At 53.9% G+C, this 18739-nt stretch overlaps 1 protein-coding gene across 1 annotated transcript in view; it reads left to right on the top strand.

The window, feature by feature from the left end:
• The window catches only part of DRAXIN (dorsal inhibitory axon guidance protein), a 34248-nt gene that overhangs the window by 6065 nt on the left and 9444 nt on the right, over nt 1-18739 (top strand). Inside the window, exons 2-6 of the mRNA XM_001138925.6 lie at nt 8540-9000; nt 11566-11756; nt 14142-14256; nt 14686-14775; nt 17464-17553. Coding sequence (XP_001138925.1) covers nt 8550-9000; nt 11566-11756; nt 14142-14256; nt 14686-14775; nt 17464-17553 — 937 coding nt within the window. The 5' untranslated portion in view covers nt 8540-8549. The remainder of the gene's footprint in view (nt 1-8539; nt 9001-11565; nt 11757-14141; nt 14257-14685; nt 14776-17463; nt 17554-18739) is intronic.

Genomic DNA, 18739 nt, shown 5'->3' with positions numbered 1-18739 from the left:
CTTGTCTGGCATCCTGGTTCTGCACACAGAGGGGCTCAGCTAGTGGCTGACCACCGGGTTTCACTCTCCCCTGCAATCTCCATCGCAAGGAGGCAGCAGTCCCCAGCAGAGCAAAAGGCAGAGCTCTGTGCCTGAGAAAGACCCGTGGAGGGGTAGGTGGGGCTCTGGCTGCTCTGAGGCCTAGGGGTTGCTGAGACGCCCCTTCCTATTGGCCAAGTGGCACTTTGGGGGATACAGAGCCACAAGGAGGCAGGGAGATGGGTAGGGACTAGTCCAGGATGATCAACGCACCAGTATGCCAGTGAACACCCAGCAGGGCAGCTGCTGTGAATCTCACCCGCCCCATCCTCTATGCCACCTGCACTGCCAGGCTCCATCCATACCCGGAACACCACCACCACCCACCCACACACACAAACCACACAGAAGCACTGACTTCCTAAGTAGTCAAGTCTCATGGCAGCCTAATAATCCCATTTCACAGACAAGGGAATAGACTCATGAAGGGAGGAGATGTTGGGAGGGATCAGGAGGGGGGTTAGAACACTCTCGTTCCAAATTACCTTGGGAAGAGCTCAGCCCAGGAATTAATTTAGAATCCATACAGTTGTTCCCCAACTCTCATGTAGGATATGACTGTTTTGACTGAACAAGAAAATTACCCACTTTCCAGCCCTAGGGGTGTCAGCTCCACCTAAACAAGACAGAAGTCTGCTCCTAGGGGGCCGGGGCTCCAGGAAGCCCTAACTAGATCTGGGGCTGACTGCAGAGTGGCCACACTCTGCTAAGAGCAGATGGGCTTGGGGACTGCACTGCCCATCTCCAATTCCTGCCATTTCAGGAAGTGTCCATGTGAGTGATGAGGAGTAGCCAGAGGGAAAAGTTGGGCAGATCAATCTCAAGTTAAAGCAATTGCTGGGCCCGGGACTCATGCCTGTAATTCCAGAACTTTGGGAGGCCAAGGTGGGAGGATCACTTGAGGCCAGAAGTTCGAGACCAACCTGGGCAACATAGGGAGAGACCTCATCTCAACTAAAAATAAGAAAAAATTAGCCTGGCATGATGGTTTGTGGCTGTTGTCCCAGCTACTTAGGAGGCTGAGGCAGGAAGGTCGCTTGAGCCGGAGAGGTTGAGGCTACAGTGAGCTATGATGGTACAACTGTACTCCAGCCTGTAGGGCAGAGCAAGACTCTGTCTACAAACAAACAAAAAAGCAATCGTAAAATCTTCCTGGAACTACAGAGACATAAAACCTGAGATGATTCCTGCATTCAACAAAATCTCCTGAATCTGGGTATACAATTCCTCCCCACAGAGCTCCTAGGTTGGGAGTATCCGGAAGGGAAGAAGATTTTGCCCCTAGCTCCTGGAGGCTCAGTCCACACCCTACTGAATATTGTCTGTCACCCCTCCCCATAGGGGTCTGACAGTTGAACAGACAGACAGATGGAGGAGTCTTATCGTCATGGATCATAAATTCTCAGGCTCCCTTGGCAGACAGGGCCTTTGGGACCACCTAATCCAATGGCCCAGTGGTCCTCCTCCCCTACTCCCTGCCAAAAAGAAATGTTTTGAGTAGTGCAAATCTTTTCCCAAATGAAATTCGATCCATAATCCCAATACATAAAATCAACAAAACAGTGTTTTATAAGCAATGTAGCACTCCACCACCACCAAGAATGCCTTTCCCCAAATCAAAAATGTTTCTATTTTATGCAGACACAACACACCTTTAAGCCCTACTTGCGATCAGACTAACTCTCTTTGGCTTCTCCCACCTAGATTCTGTGCGACCACTGCTTTGCCCCAGTTTATAATAATTACTTATTTTAATTTTTGTTAAAAAAATTTTTTTTTAGAGACAGGGACTTACTATGTTGTCCAGACTGAATTCAAACTCCTGGGCTCAAGGGATCCTCCTGCCTCAGCCTCCCAAGTAGCCAGGACTAATATTTACTTATTTTAAAGCAAACCGCCGGGCGCAGTGGCTCAAGCCAGGCATGGTGCTCACACCTGTAATCCCAGCACTTTGGGAGGTCAAGGTGGGTGGATCACCTGAGGTCAGGAGTTCGAGACCAGCCTGGCCAACATAGTGAAACCCCGTCTCTACTAAAAATACAAGAATTAGCTGGGCGTGGTGGTGCGTGCCTGTAATCCCAGCTACTTGGGAGGCTGAGGCAGGAGAATCGTTTGAACCTAGAAGGTGGAGATTGAAGTGAGCCGAGATGGTGCCACTGCACTCCAGCCCGGGCGACACAGCGAGACTCACTCTCAATAAATAAATAAATAAAGTAAATCCAGGTGTAGTAGCTCACACCTGTAATCCCAGCACTTTGGGAGGCCAAGGTGGGTGGATCACGAGGTCAGGAGTTCAGGACCAGCCTGGCCAACATGGTGAAATCCTGTCTCTACTAAAAACACAAAAATTAGCTGGGCGTGGTGGCAGCGCCTGTAATCCCTCAGGAGACTGAGGCAGGAGAATTGCTTGAACACGGGAGACGGAGGTTGCAGTGAGCCGAGATTGTGCCACTGCACTCCAGCCTGGGTGACACAGCGAGACTCTGTTTCAAAATAAATAAATAAATATAAATAAAGTAAACCAATGAGAAAAAAAAGAAGCTGTTCTCCATGATAGAAAATGATGTAATGGATATCAGTTACCCTCATGGACGTGAGGCTGCGCTTCTAACTGGCTTTGATTGTTCACGTTCAGAAAATCCTGGAGCATGCAATTAAGTAGCTGCAAATGGCAGCGAGTCTTTGAAACTGCTCACCTTATATCCCTGGAATACTCTTCAGTGAACCAGAAGCCCAAGTTATGATGGGGCCGTGCCCATGTTCAAATTGGGTAGAGAATGTATTCGAGAGTGTCTGTTATTTTTACTACAGTTTTCAAAATAATTTTAAAAATATATTTTTAAAGTGAAGCTAGAATCAGATGCTTACAGAACCCCTGAAACATTCCTGCCAAATACAGTCGCACGAATTTGTCGCTTTGGCACATGAGTAGATTCGGGGTAAGGGAGGGAGGCTGATGGGCTCCGGTTCTCCCAGTGGGGGGTTGTCTGCTTCACATCATAATCCTTCCGCACCATCTGAGCATCACTGATATCCCTGACCCAGGATTCCCATGGGACCCGCCTTGGCCAGCCATGACTTGCTCCCCCCAACCCACTATGCAACAGGAAGGCCGATCAGCGCCGCAGGAATGCTGGTCCGACAGCTGTCCCGGGTGGCCGAGCTCCACAGTTGTCCCTCAGGCAGGCGGGGCAGGATCCCCCGAGTCTCCTGGCCCCCAAATGCAAGGCTGTTGTGGGGGAGGGGCTCAGGAATCAAAGCTGACTCCAGGCTCGATTCATCGCCTTCGTTTGCATACGGCGATGCTGACAGCTCTCCAACTCTCCCCTAGGATGGGGGACAGGATGGGGGCTTGAGATAAGCCCCTTCCCCTCCCTGGTTAGTGTCTGTTTCCCAGCTGCTGGTGGCTCCTGGGCCCTGACTGCACTCAAGGAGGAAGATGGCTCTTACAGCGAGGATGAGCGGCTGCGTGAGGGAGGCAGGTGGCCCCACGGGCAATGGGGACAAGAACCATGTCCTGTGTGCACCGGGTGCCAGGAGAACCCCGGCCTTGAGATGGGCTTGGGTTTGTGCCATCTTGGATTTGTGGCTTACAACCCCCTCACCCCCAGAGCCTCGGTTTCATCATTTTAAAACCATGGAAAAGTCTCCCTGATGTACAGCGCAATTGAGAGGAAAAATGAGATGTGGATGAAAGAAGGAAACGCGGAAAGGCATGGGCTTCACAGCTGCTCCGGGACAGCAGCTCCTACAATTACGATTGCTTTTGTTTTAATTTGTTTTGTTTTTAATGATTCGCTATCAGACCTCAGTTGTGAAAGGGGCCGGCTGTGGGTTGTGGATGTTCCTGCCATCCCTCAGCAACTCTGGTCCAGGGCTACTCCGGGCTGCTGACCGTGCCCGGCTGGAAGGAGCAGACCCTGGGCCAGAAGCGCAGGCTTTGTGAGCAACCCGGGCCGGGCAGAACCGCCCCGGGCTGCGGGGAGGCGGAGGGGGCTGCCTCCTCCTTCCGCCTGGTTGCCTGGTGCTTTGTGACACAGCCTCCAACTGGCTTTCAGAGTGACAGAAATGGATTGGAGCCCTTGGTCGCTGTGGATCCTTGGCACGACTTCTGTAGCAGCCCACGTTTCCTCGGGGGCTCCCTGCCAGGCTGGCATCTCAGTTGCTGGGCTGTGCCAAGAGCTGTGTACAAATCCTTGGGCTTGGAGAGAGGGGCCCGTGTAGTCTTCCCCCAGCCCCTCCTCCAGCTGACACACACTGTTGCACACAGTCCACACCCATGCTCACAAACATGCTTGTGCACACACATACGCTCACACATGCTCACAACACACATGCTCTCACACACACACGAGTTCACACACATGCTCACACTCATACGTACACGCCCACACACATATTCACGCTCACACATGCTGACAACACACATGCTCACACATACACACATGCTCACACACACCCACACATATGCTCACAACACATACACGCTGTCACACACACATGCACATACACACCCATACCCATACATATTCACACTCACATGCTCACAGCACACACATACACTCACAACACACACCTACACACCCACACATTCACGCTTACACATCATCACACACACGCTCACACATGTTCACACACACATGCTAACACTCCTACACACAACACACATACATACCTACACACCCACACATATTCATGCTCTCACATGATCATAGTATACACACACGTGCACTCACACATGCTCCACACACACATGCTAACACTCCCACACACTCACTACACACCTACACACCCATACATATTCACGCTTACACATGATCATAGTACACGCACACACATGCTCACACATGCTCCACACACACGTCATGCTCACACATACATGCCAGATGCTCACACACACACACACACACTCACACATCCTGGGGATTTATTTATGATCTTCTACCGAGGTATGAATTCTTTTTTTTTTTTTTCTTTTGAGTCTCTCTCTGTCGCCCAGGTTGGAGTGCAGAGGCACAATCTTGGCTCACTGCAACTTCCGCCTCCAAGTTTCAAGCAATTCTCCTGCCTCAGCCTCCTGAGTAGCTGGGATTACAGGCGCATGCCATCATGCACGTCTAATTTTTGTATTTTTAGTAGAGGCGGGGCTTCACCATGCTGGCCAGGCTGGCCTCAAACTCCTGACCTCAGGTGATCCTCCCACCTTGGCCTCCCAAAGTGCTGGGATTACAGGCATGAGCAACTGTGCCCGGCCTGATACATAAATTGGATTGTGCTCAATCCACTTCTGTTCTGATCCATGGCTACCAGCGCCTATTATGTGCAGGGCCCTGGAGGGGCCGCAGAGCAGAAGGGAGACTGGGCAGAGTCCTTTATGAGCTTCCAGTCTAGCCAGGGGCTTTAAAAAACCTGACGGTCCCAGCACAAAATGACACACAAGGTCTTCAAGAGCAGGACAAAGGCATGTGGGAGCACCAAGCGGAGAGCACATGGAGTCAGGGGACTGAACAAGGCTTCCTGGAGGAAGGGACATTTGGGTTGAGTCCCAAAGGATGGGCAGGACGTGGACGGAGAGAGATGAGGGAGGGGGGGAGAGGTTCCATGCAGAGGGGACAGGCAAAGTGAGAACAGCCAGCCAGAAAGCAGGGGTGTGTTTGGGGCCCAGGGAGCAGTCTCTGTTGCCTGTGAAGGGGAGAAAGTAGAAGTTGGAGCTGCAAAGCTTGGTTGGGGCCACATTACACAAGGTCTTCAGTGCCAAAGTAAGGAGTCTGTGGTTACATGGGAAGGCAATAGGGAGCCATAGACAGTTTTGAGCAGATAAGGGTCACAACCCGAGTAGCCATACCACCAGTATATGCTGGGTCTGGGGAGAGGATGGAGCCCCCTTGGATGGACCCCCATGGGTGCTCTGGCACTGTGCACTGAATCCCACTTCCTCTGTCCCAGGCTGGCTGCGTGGGTGATATGTGGTGCTTGAAGGGTGGGAGGGAACAAAGATGGCATTCAGACTGGGGTTCCACTGGCCCTGAAGCAGGATGGGTACTGTGAACGGCCCCACAGCCAAGTAGGGTCTTGGCAACGGAGCTTGGGAAGGTGGCAGTCTGGGTGGGATCATGCTGCTTGGGGGTGTTGGAGTGGGGCAGGAGTGGGAGTTCATCTCCTGGCTCTGCAGGGAAGGAGCTGTCCTCCAAGACCAGCACCTAGGCTGCTCACCAGGCTCAGAGGCGGCTCTGAGGTTTACTGACAGCCTTGTGTGTCCCCGGGGACAGCAGACTAGCTGAGAAGCTGCCCACCTCTCTACTGAGCCTCCTCTGCTCTCTTGCCCGCACTGTCTGGGTTTTCTACCTCATTCCCCTCAACCCCCAGGACAAGGAGGAGGTGGTGATTCCTTTCATTGGCCAACGTCCCAAGGTTTCCCTGTCCCTAGGACGCTCTTTGGGCTTCTCCCAGGCTGTCATGTCCCTGCAGGACAGAAAGGCAGGGCTGGGTCTCGGACATGGACGGGATCCCATATGCGCTTGGCCTTTCCAGTCACAAGGAGAGCAGGGGGTGAAGTCTGGCAGTGGTCAGGCTAAATGCCAGCCCAGAGAGCAGCCCCGCTCCACTGGCCCCGAAGCAGGATTGAGGTTCCCTCTGCGCCGAACAATGCTTGAGTGACAGGCCTTTAAAATGGGCCCCTCCTCCCCCTGGGCTGCCTCAGGAACCAGGGACACAGGTCCCGCTTGCTGAGCTCTGGCCTCAAGAGCACTTGTTAGGGAAGGGCTGGAGGCAAGGCCAGTGGGACAGAGCCTTCCGTTGCTGGTGACGTGACCAGGACAGTAGCAGGGACTGTGGTGCAGGGTCTGTGGCCTTAGGAATGGATGCAGCTGTGATGGGAGACAGGGTTGTCACAACAAGCCTGTCCCAGGGTCCCACGCACGTCACCAAGGCTCACCTAGTATCTTCAGCCAGATCCCCGGGATAGGGGACAAGATGGAAAGTGACGGCCACCTCCTTGTCTCCATCCACAGTTCTAGGAAGAGCTGAGCTGTGGACAGTGGGGGCCAGGGCCCAGGATCCCAGGGGACCAGGACATGCCAGGCTGGGATGGAGGCAGAACTGGGTGAAGCCACCACAGACCCTGCGAGGCTGGAGAAGGTGTTTCCCCCCTCCCCTCCACGAGTGCGTGGTCAGAGCTTCGAGGGCACAGCAGTTTCCCTGCCCTACCACCCTCCCTCGGGGTCGGGGCTAAGGTGACACTGGGGTGGGCCAGCCAGCATGGGGGCCGCAGGGAGAGGCGCCGGGAAGCAGGGAAACATCACAGGCCCACCAACCTTTTCTCAGCCCGGGACAATTATATGGCCACAAATCACAAAGAAACGGTGGCGTAAGCACCCTTGCCAGCCTAGTGGAATACTCGGGAGGCCATAAAAATTCAATTAGCCTGGCTAACCTAGTGCCCAGCTCCAGGATACAGTGAGGTTGGTACAATGGAGAGGGGTGCGTGGAGGAGCAGCTGCGGGTGGTGCATGGGGGCAGGAGGTCTCCAGAGTCTGACAGTCGCCCCCACCACCCCCTGAGCTGCAGCTTCTCCCTCCAGTGTGGAGGGAGGGCACTGGGTCCCCTGAGGGGGATGTCCTGAGGCTAGGTCGGGTTGGCTCAGTCTACCCTGCAGGGGTCAGAGCCAAGTCTGCAAAGCTGTTCCCAAAGCCCCTCCCCCAGGGGAAGGGACAGTGTCAGAACATTCTGGGGCCTCAGAGCTCATCATGAGAGGAGAAGAGAAAGGCAGAGCTGGGCCATCCTGGGACAGCCACACGGGGTTCAGGGCTCAGGGACAGGAATGACACAGTGCCACTTACTAGGTGTGACTTAACCTCTCTGAGCCTTAATCGCCACTTCAGAAAAATGGGGAAAATAACAGGAGCCATTTCAGAGAGCTCTTGAAAGGGCGAAGTGACATGAATTCACACAAAGCACTTAACGTGGGTCCTGCCTACAGCGTGCGCTCAAACGCTATTATTCCATTTGTATGGAATTAGGCTCCGAGTCAAGTCTCAGGGGCCAGAGGCATATTTCTGAGCTCTGAGGGACTCGGTTCCTTCTAGGGGACTTGGTAAGGGGCAGAGGTTTGTGCAGAGAAAGGAATTCTGGACTAATCTGGAACTTGAATGCTGCTGAAACGATTTAAGCCGGGGGTTCTCAGCCTCGGTACTGTTGTTTTTCTGGGCCGGATGATTCTTGGTTTGGGGGGCTGTCCTGTGCATTGTTGGGCGTTTAGCAGCATCCACGGGCTCCAACCTCTACCTGCCAGTAGCACTCCCCAGTTTTGACAACTAAAATATGTCTTCAGGCATTGCCAAATGTCACTGGGAGCAAAATCTCCCTCTACGGCTGTTGAGAAAAACTGGGCTTTAATCATTTGAGTGAGGGGCAGCAGAGAGAGGCCTGGGGCTGCGCATTCATGGTGTTGCTCTTCTTGCAGGGAGGAGCCAATGGCTGGGCCTGCCATCCACACCGCTCCCATGCTGTTCCTCATCCTCCTGCTGCCCCTGGAGCTGAGCCTGGCAGGCGCCCTTGCACCTGGGACCCCTGCCCGGAACCTCCCTGAGAATCACATTGACCTCCCAGGCCCAGCGCTGTGGACGCCTCAGGCCAGCCACCACCGCCGGCGGGGCCCGGGCAAGAAGGAGTGGGGCCCAGGCCTGCCCAGCCAGGCCCAGGATGGGGCTGTGGTCACCGCCACCAGGCAGGCCTCCAGGCTGCCAGAGGCTGAGGGGCTGCTGCCTGAGCAGAGTCCTGCAGGCCTGCTGCAGGACAAGGACCTGCTCCTGGGGCTGGCATTGCCCTACCCCGAGAAGGAGAACCGACCTCCAGGTTGGGAGAGGACCAGGAAACGCAGCAGGGAGCACAAGAGACGCAGGGACAGGTTGAGGCTGCACCGAGGTAGCTGGAGGGCTGCGAGGGGTGGGGATGGGGGTGATTCCTGCCATGGACTGAGGGGAGCAGGAGAGGATGCAGGCAAGGGTCAGGGGCGTGAGGTCCAGAGGAGAGGAGGGGTCTCACTGAAGCCAGAGGGACCTGGTAAGGGGAGGAGGCTGGGAGAGGCCTGGGGTTGGGGCATGGGAAGAGGAGAGGGATGTGTTGCAATAGAATCTGTCTTATCGCGGCCCGGTGCCGTGGCTCACGCTTGTAATCCCAGCACTTTGGGAGGCCGAGGCGGGCGGATCATGAGATCAGGAGATCGAGACCACGGTGAAACCCCGTCTCTACTAAAAATACAAAAAATTAGCCGGGCGCGGTGGTGGGCGCCTGTAGTCCCAGCTCCTCGGCAGGCTGAGGCAGGAGAATGGTGTGAACCCAGGAGGCGGAGCTTGCAGTGAGCTGAGATGGCGCCACTGCACTCCAGCCTGGGTGACAGAGCGAGACTCCGTCTCAAAAAATAATAATAATAATCTGTCTTATCAACAGATCATCCTCCTGAATCAGGAAGTTCTACCTTGTATCTGACCTAAATTTCTCCTACTTTAAGTTCTGAGTAGAAATGGAACAGTTCAGCGCCCTCCAAGCACATTTCTTACTCGACTCTGACGCATCCAGTAGGAGCTAAGAGCCTAGACTCTGAAGCCAGGTCTGCCCGAGATCAGGTCCTGCCTCCACCACTAGGGTGTGGCCCTGGGCAAGTTCTTTTTCTGTGCCTCGGTTTTCCCCTCTGTAAAGCAAGGAGACTGGTCCCATCCCATCTACCCTCAGTGTCGTTGCAGAGACTTAGTTAGTGGGGCGCTTGGAGCTCAGCTGGCAGGGCCATGAGCAGTCATTGTTCTGGTTAATCTCAGCCCCCTGCTGAGGCCAACTCAGTGTCCTCCAGCCTGGACGCAGGTGACTCCAGGAGAGGCATCGCTTGCCTACCGCTCCTGCCTCTGCCCTATTTGTCTCAGTGCTCCCCTAGCCCTTCCCACCTTCCTTAACGTTTCCCCCACATCCCCTGGGAGCTAGCTAGCCCCCTGCTGGCCCAGGCTTCCCCCTCCCCGTGCCCATTCAGTCTCGGAGCAGACATGTCCCCTCAGCTCCAGTCAGGTGGCTCCTCCCAGCCTTGCCTGGCCCTAAGCCAGGGAACTTGGCTTCTAAGCTCTCCATGTGACCCGACTGCCTCTAGGGACATGCCGAGTGCCACAAATGCAGTGGTGACAGCAGGGTTCTTTGGCAGGAAGGCAATGGAGCTTCAACACCCCTTCTTGTGCAAACAGCTGAGGCTGGCTTCCCTGTGAGGCCTGAGAACCCCCCAAGAGGGCAGAGGTCAGTCAGGGTCCCCCGGCTTCGACTTTCAGCCTCCCACTCCTGGAGTTACCTGTGTCAGCTTTCAGGGGAGGATGCTGGGACCTTTGAGGACAGCTAAAGGGCACGCGTGGGGTGTGGACCCGTCCTGCTGGGCTCCCACTCCGCCAGCTCCAGGGCTGCAGCCAGGCCTCCTGGGAGAGTTGATATGGTGAGAAGGAGGTGGGGAATGGAGAAGGTTTGCGGGCTAGGCCCTGCTCTGCTAATGACTGGCTGTGAAACCTCAGGCCAGGCTGGGCGTGGTGGCTCACACCTGTAATCCCAGCACTTTGGGAGGCTGGGCAGGCAGATCACTTGAGATCAGGAGTTGGAGACCAACCTGGGCAACATGGAGAAACCCCATCTCTATCAAAAATACAAAAATTAGCCAGGGGTGGTGGCGCATGCCTGTAATCCCAGTTACTCAGGAGGCTGAGGTGGGAGAATCAATTGAACCCTGGAGGCAGAGGTTGCAGTGAGCCAAGATTGAGCCCCTGCACTCCAGCCCTGCTGGAGCTGAATCCAGACCCTGCTACTCATGAGCTGTGCATCCTTGCGTGAGTCACCTAACCTCTCTGTGCTTCAGTTTCCTTCCCTGTAGATGAGACTGAAGGAGCACCCACTTCCCAGAGCTCTTGCAGTAGTTAGACGAAATAACGCTTGTGACACAGCTCCTCTGGGACCCAGCACACAGCAGGTGCTCCATTAATGGGGTGATGACTAATGGTCACCACACAGGATGCACTCACTTGTGTGTGATAAGCAGTGATTCCCACCTCCCAGCTTCCTCAAAGGCCACTGCAATGATTCTCAGCCTCATGACATTTCTCCCTACTCAAACTTCACCTCCTCCAGGAAGCCTTCCATGGTTAATCCTACTAGTTCCTATTTGTTATACTTACATATCTGGCTGCGCCCAGCCAATCTGGACTTGGACTTGCTGGAATGTTGCTTTACAGGGAGAATCCTTGGACTGTCTCCCCAGCGACACTGCAAGTTCTTCCAAGACATTTTCCTCCGAGTTCCCATCCCCCAACCTCCCAAGAAGGGTAGGAAGCAGGAATGGGGGCTGAACCAAGGGCTTGTCACACAGTGCCTGCTGCCTCCTAGTTTGCAGCATAAAACGTGGGTTCTACTGTAGACTGCCACGAGGTGGCAAGCAGATATAGCCCCTGTGCTCCCCACCCTGTGTCTCAGGCCGAGCCTTGGTCCGAGGTCCCAGCTCCCTGATGAAGAAGGCAGAGCTCTCCGAAGCCCAGGTGCTGGATGCAGCCATGGAGGAATCCTCCACCAGCCTGGCTCCCACCATGTTCTTTCTCACCACCTTTGAGGCAGCACCTGCCACAGAAGAGTCCCTGATCCTGCCCGTCACCTCCCTGCGGCCCCAGGTAAGGGGTCCCCAAACAGCCTCGGATCTGGAAGGGTCCTTGAGCCCATGTCATGGAAAGCCCTCTTAATACATGTAGGGAGACTGAGGCACGGGGGCAGGAGGCCACAGAGCTTACTTAGATTGAAACCAGATCTCCTGCTGCCCATCCAGTCTAGCTCCAGCCCTGGTGGGTGCTCCATCCTGACAAGGGTCTGCCACTGTCCAGGGCAAAGTGCTCCCAGGGGCCCACTCTGGGGACAGCCAAGGAGGCAAGTGGTAGCTCAGCATGCTGGTGTCTGCATGGAGAGCAGCAAGGCCTGGGGAGGAGCTTTCTGTGTACAGAGGAGCATGAAGCATAATAATGGTGATTTTTAAAACTGTGTCGTCAAGACCCAGAATTAATAAGCATTAGCTAACACTTGGACCCATCTGCATCAGATCTTTAAAAAAGATATGTGGGCTGGGCGCGGTGGCTCATGCCTGTAATCCCAGCACTTAGGGAGGCCGAGGTGGGCAGATCACGAGGTCAGGAGTTCGAGACCAGCCTGGCCAACATAGTGAAACCCCATCTCTACTAAAAATACAAAAATTAGCTGAGCGTGGTGGCGCACGCCTGTAGTCCCAGCTACTCGGGAGGCTGAGGCAGGAGAATCGCTTGAACTTGGGAGGCGGAGGCTGCAGCGTGTCAAGATCGCCCCACTGCACACCAGCCCGGGTGACAGTGTGAAACTTTGTCTCAAAAAAAAAAAAAAAAGATATGTGGGGCGGGCATGTTGGCTCAAGCCTGTAATTCTAACACCTTAGAAGGCCAAGGCACGAGGGTCACTTGAGCCCAGGAGTTTGAGATTATCCTGGGCAACATAGTGAGACCCTGTGTCTACAAAACTTTTTTTAAAAATTAGACAGGCATGAGGGCATGTGCCTGTAGTACCAGCTACTTGGGAGGCTGAGGCAGAAGGATCGCTTGAACCCAGGAGGTCAGGGCTGCAGTGAGCCATGATTGCACCACTGCACTCCAGCCTGGGCGACAGAGTGAGACCCTGTCTCAAGGGAAAAAAAAAATGTGGAGAGAAAGTAAGCGAGCAAATGTGGCAAAAACACTACCCACTGGTGATTCTTGAAGAGGGGTATATAGGAGCTGACCGCATCATTCTTGCACCTCTTCTGTGGCTTTTAAAGGTTTTCAGGCCGGGCGCGGTGGCTCATGCCTGTAATCCCAGCACTTTGGGAGGCCAAGGCGGGCACAAGGTCAGGAAATCAAGACCATCCTGGCTAACATGGTGAAACCCCATCTCTACTAAAAATACAAAAAAAAAAAAATAGCCGGGCGTAGTGGCAGGCACCTGTAGTTCCAGCTACTTGGGCGGCTGAAGCAGAGAATTGCTTGAACCCGGGAGGCAGAGCTTGCAGTGAGCCAAGATCACGCCACTGCACTCCAGCCTGGGCGACAGAGTGAGACTCCATCTCAAAAAAAAAAAAAAAAAAAAAATGTTTTCAAACTAAAATTATTTAAAAGGATCAATAATATATATGTATAAAAAATACATAAAAAAGAAATAGGCCAGGTGCAGTGGGTGGCTCACGCCTGTAATCCCAGCACTTTGGGAGACCGATGCGAATAGATCACCTGAGGTCAGGAGTTCGAGACCAGCCTGGCCAACATGGTGAAACCCCGTCTCTACAAAAATACAAAAGAAATAAAGCTTTTTTAGCAGCAGATCTTTCTTATCCTTTTTTGGGGTCTTGCACCCCCTTGAGATTGTGATAAAAGCTGCAGACCATTTCCCAGGAATACATGGTTATCCGTCTTATCATCCAAGGCCCCCTGCAGGCCAGCCTAGAAGGTGCGGTTCCTGCCCATGCCCTAGTGCTCGCACATGCCCATGTGTAGGTCCAGCTATTGCTGAGGACCTCTAGCCCTCTGCATTCCTGGGGCCACTGGCCCAGGCTGTGAGTGGGACTGAGCCCTGGTTGTGGCCTTAATGGTGCCACGGATTGCTGGTAACCTCTGCAGAGAGAGGAAGGGATGGGAAAGTCCAGTGAGTGGCTGGGCTACTTCCAACACCCTCCTCGTGGGCTTAAAGACCCTGGGCAAGCAAGGTTGCCTTCCCAGCCTGCAGGTGGTCTCTGCCCCTCCTCAGAGGGCCTGGTAGGTAACTCACCTGTGTGTGTCTGCATGGTCCTTCTTGAGTAATGGCTGCACAGGAAGGAAATTACCTAGTGGCCACTGGAACAGGAGCCTCCGGCAGCCATCTTTATGTCCTCGGGCTGAGACTCCAGGCTGCCCAGCAGAGGATAAGGTGGCCTCTGAGAAGCCTCTTTTTTGCCCTCTGACCTTGGGACTCCACACTCCTGCTTCCATGGATTTGAAGGTTCCAACATCCCCCTTCTCCACGGTCTCCAGCAGGCACAGCCCAGGTCTGACGGGGAGGTGATGCCCACGCTGGACATGGCCTTGTTCGACTGGACCGATTATGAAGACTTAAAACCTGATGGTTGGCCCTCTGCAAAGAAGAAAGGTATGCCCACCTACCCCACTACCTTCCATGCCTGGGTGCCCTGCCCTCCCGCACCATCTGTTGAGGTGGGGGCCCCAGTGAGCCCTGTCTGATCTTCAGATGTCCAAAGGTGGGATGTGGGGAGAGGGGGAGCATGGAGCCTAACCTGGAAACACCACTTGGAATGGAGAATGCTGTCAAATGCTTATCACGTGCCACACGCTTCCATGTTTCCACTCATGTTACCCTGAGGGAAAATACCTGTTAGGTCCATAGTACTGTTGATCCCATTTTAGAGAAGAGAAAACCGAGGCAGAGACAGAGGGGTACAGTGCCTTGTCCAAGCCATGCTGTAGGGTGGTGGTATGGGCACTCCAACATCTGAGTCCCTGTGCTTAACCTCTGCTCTGCTGGGCCCCAGCTTCTGACGACAGATCTTCTTATCCCCAGAGAAACACCGCGGTAAACTCTCCAGTGATGGTAACGAAACATCACCAGCCGAAGGGGAACCATGCGACCATCACCAAGACTGCCTGCCAGGTACCAGCCAGCACCCACATTCAAGGCACCAGGCTGGGTGCTGGGAGGGAACCTGGGTGGGAGTGGGGGTTCCCACATGTGCAGGACCTGAGAATCCTTGACCCTTCATGGATGATAAAAACAACAGCTGCCACTTTCCTGAGAGTTGCTGTCAGACATCCATTCATTTCATACATTATTCACAGCCAGGCACGGTGGCTCACACCTGTAATCCCAGCACTATGGGAGGCTGAGGCGGGTGGAACACCTGAGGTCAGGAGTTTGAGACCATCCTGGCCAACATGGCGAAACCCCATCGCTACTAAAAATATAAAAATTATCCGGGCATGGTGGAACATGCCTGTAATCCCAGCTACTCGGGAGGATGAGACAGGAGAATCAATCGCTTGAACCTGCAACGCAGAGTTTGCAGTGAGCTGGGATCATGCAACTGCACTCCAGCCTGGGCGAAAAGAGGGAAACTCCATCTCAAAAAAAAAAAATACCCTGGGCATGGTGGCTCATGCCTGTAATCCCAGCACTTTGGGTGGCCGAGGCAGGCGGATCACGAGGTCAGGAGTTTGAGACCAGCCTAACCAACATGGTGAAACCCCGTCTCTACTAAAAATACAAAAATGAGCTGGGCATGGTGGTGTGCGCCTGTAATCTCAGCTACTTGGGAGGCTGAGGCGGGAACATTGCTTGAACCCGGGAGGCGGAGTTTGTGGTGAGCTGAGATCGTGCCATTGCACTCCAGCCTGGGCAATAAGAGTGAAATTCCGTCTCAAAAAAAAATACATTACTCACAACAACGCAGTTTTCAAGCCAGGTGATTGAGCCCCAGAGAGGCTGTCTTGCCCAAGGTCACACGGTTAAGAAGTGGCTCCAACCTGGCCTGGCTGGAAAGCCTCTTCACCACAGCCCCATGCTGCCTTAAATCGGGATGATCCTCTCTTGCCCTCTTCCTCCTGACACCAGGCAGGGCTTAATGCTGTCCTTGTCCCATCACAACACTGCCAGGCATTCTGGAGATGCTTTTGGTGACATCCTCACTGTTCGGCAGCCGTCTCCATGGAGACAGTCTAAAAACAAGAAGCCGGACGTTGTAACTAATGTCCTAAACCCTGGGGGCCCTTGGGGGTCTGTCGGACCTTCCAGGAAGCAGATACTGAGGTAAGTTAGAAGTGTGAGGCCGGGTGCAGTGGCTCACACCTGTAATCCCAGCACTATGGGAGGCCGAGGCGGGAGGATCCCGTGAGCCCAGGAGTTCAGGACCAGCCTGGGCAACACGGGAAGATTCCATCTCCAAAAATAGTAATAATTTTAAAAAATAACCAGGCTTGGCTGGGTGCGGTGGCTCACGCCTATAATCCCAGCCCTTTGGGAGGCCGAGGTGGGTGGATCACAAGGTCAGGAGTTCAAGACCAGCCTGGCCAAGAAGGTGAAACCCCATCTCTACTAAAAATACAAAAATTAGCCGGGCATGGTGGCAGGTGCCTGTAATCCTAGCTACTCAGGAGGCTGAGGCAAAGAATTGCTTGAACCTGGGAGGTGGAGGTTGCAGTGACCCGAGATTGCACGACTGCACTCTGACAGAGCGAGACTCTGTCTCAAAATAAAACAAAAATAAAAAAATAAAAAATTAACCAACCAGGCTTGGTGGTGTGCGCCTGTGGTTCCAGGTATTCAGGAGGCTAAGGCAGGAGGATCACCTGAGCCTCGAGGGTCAAGGCTGCAGCGAGATATGATCGCACCACTGTACTCCAGCTTGGGTGACAGAGCAAGACCCTGTCTCAACAAAACAAAACAAAAAGTGCAACAGATTTATTTTGGGGTGGGCTAGGGGTGGGAAACACTTGTGAATGATGAAAGGTGGAGGAAGCATGGAGGAAGCTTCAGACATCATGCACCGGATGGGCGCTCCAGTACAGAGGTGGCCTGTTAGACGAGGCCCGTGCTGAGCAGAAATGGCTGGGCCCCAGAACCCCCATGCCTGTCATTGGCAGGGGCTGCTGGGAACAGCCTGCCATGGGCCAAGGTGGCCCTGAAGCTGTACCAGCTGGAGGCCGCCAGCAAGCGCTTTCCCCAAGAGAGATCTGAGCGGCACACCTCCACGGCACCACGATTGTTAGATCAGTGACCAGAATATTCTACAAAACAGCAACCAAACCAGCAATTAGCATTGTATAAGGCAAACCACCAGCTCCCTGACAGGCTGCTTCATTCCCAAACCATTGTTTTCACCCTGGGCACAAAGAAAAGGCCCGCATTTGGGCCGACTGGACAGTCGCTCTGGGAGCCGGCTCCATGGCAGGTGCCCAGGACTTCAGTTTCCCCATCTGTCAAAAGAGGACATTGGTGTTGGGGATCCTGAGGCCCCTCCCAGCTCTGAGCTGACTCCACACCTGGCAGCCCCCAGCTGTTCTACTGGCTCTGTCTGGGAGGAGACCTCACACCACCTTCGCTCTTCCCATGATCAATCAGTTCCCTATCTGAGGCAGCTGGGGTCTCTGCCACCGATCCTTGGGGGCCTCGGCCATGACATCTCTCTGTGGTTCCACTCAGGAGCCTTGCACACCAGGTGGCCCAGCCCGCCAGGGCACGGCCTGCCACAGAGATGATGGATCTCTTGTCCAGTGGGACCGAGTGCAGGGCTGCGGGGAGGGGCGGCTCAGCTTGGCTGACTGCGTGTGCTCTCTGTGTTGGCAGGGACTTGCTGCGACCTGCGGGAGCATCTCTGCACACCCCACAACCGAGGCCTCAACAACAAATGCTTCGATGACTGCATGTGTGTGGAAGGTGGGTCCAGACTCCTTTGCGGGGGGCTCCCCATGCTCTGAGAACCACAAAGCCTCCCTTTCTCGAAGCTGCTTCTGCACCGAGTGGGGGACAAGCTTTCCTTGCAGAGGGTGGATCATGGGCCTGCGGCGGGGGTGTAGGTGGGAGAATCCCTCGGGAGCCGAAGACGTGAGCAAGAACAGCTTTATCAGTGCCTTCCCAATCTGTGAACTCATTTAGTCCTGATTCTTGGCATCATTTCTGAGATTTGCTTTTCTCAACTTTTGAAATACAAGCTGGCGCAATCTCCCACTATCTGGAAGAGAAGGGAGGAGATAGGAGCACATCTCTTTAAATTAGATCCAGCCTCAGAAGGCTGCCGCTTTCACACCAGAATTCTATCCCAGCGGAGGCATTGAAGTGTGATAATGGGGTGGGGGTGGGTTTCCCAGCATGTCCCAGGGAAGGATGCACTTGCCCAGCTGCCTCTTTAACTCCTCCGTGCCCCCACCTCGCCTAGGTGTGCTGGGCTCTGTGCTGAGCACTTTTCTACTGAAATCCCCATGACCACCCCTAGAAAGGGGCTATGATGATCCCCACCATACAAATAAGCCAACTGGGGCACAGAAAGCTTAATGATGCCCAAACTTACACAGCCAGGAAAGTGGGGGGAATAGTTTCAGGTTTTTGTTTTGTTTTGACAGGTTTTACTCTGTCACCCAGGCTGGAGTGCAGCAGTGCAGTTTTGGCTCACTGCAACCTCTGCTTCCCAGGCTTAGGTGATCCTCCCATCCCAGCCCTGCAGGTAGCTCTGACTACAGGCGCATGCCACCAGCCCAGCTAATTTTTGTATTTCTGGTAGAGGCAGAGTTTTGCCATGTTCCCTAGGCTGGTCTCAAACTCCTGACCTCAAGCAATCCACCTGCCTTGGCCTCCCAAAGTTCTGGGATTACAGGCATGAGCCACCACACCCAGCCAGTTTCAATTTTGTATTCTGCAAAGTTTCAAATATATACTAAAGTAGTTAGAATAGTCTAATGAACGCCCATTTCTCATCACTCTGCTTCAGTAAATACCAACTCACGGCCAATCTGTGTCTATCATCTCTCACACGCTTTCCTTATTCCGACATGATTTCTAAGCAACTCCTGGGAGCTTACAGGTATTTCACCTGTGAATATTTTAGTGTGTACCTCTGAAAGACAAG

The sequence above is a fragment of the Pan troglodytes genome, chromosome 1 (genome assembly GCF_028858775.2).
Source record: "Pan troglodytes isolate AG18354 chromosome 1, NHGRI_mPanTro3-v2.0_pri, whole genome shotgun sequence".
NCBI lineage: Eukaryota > Metazoa > Chordata > Mammalia > Primates > Hominidae > Pan > Pan troglodytes.
The sequence above is the reverse complement of the archived record's forward strand: the minus strand, read 5'-3'. Positions and strand labels throughout refer to the sequence as shown.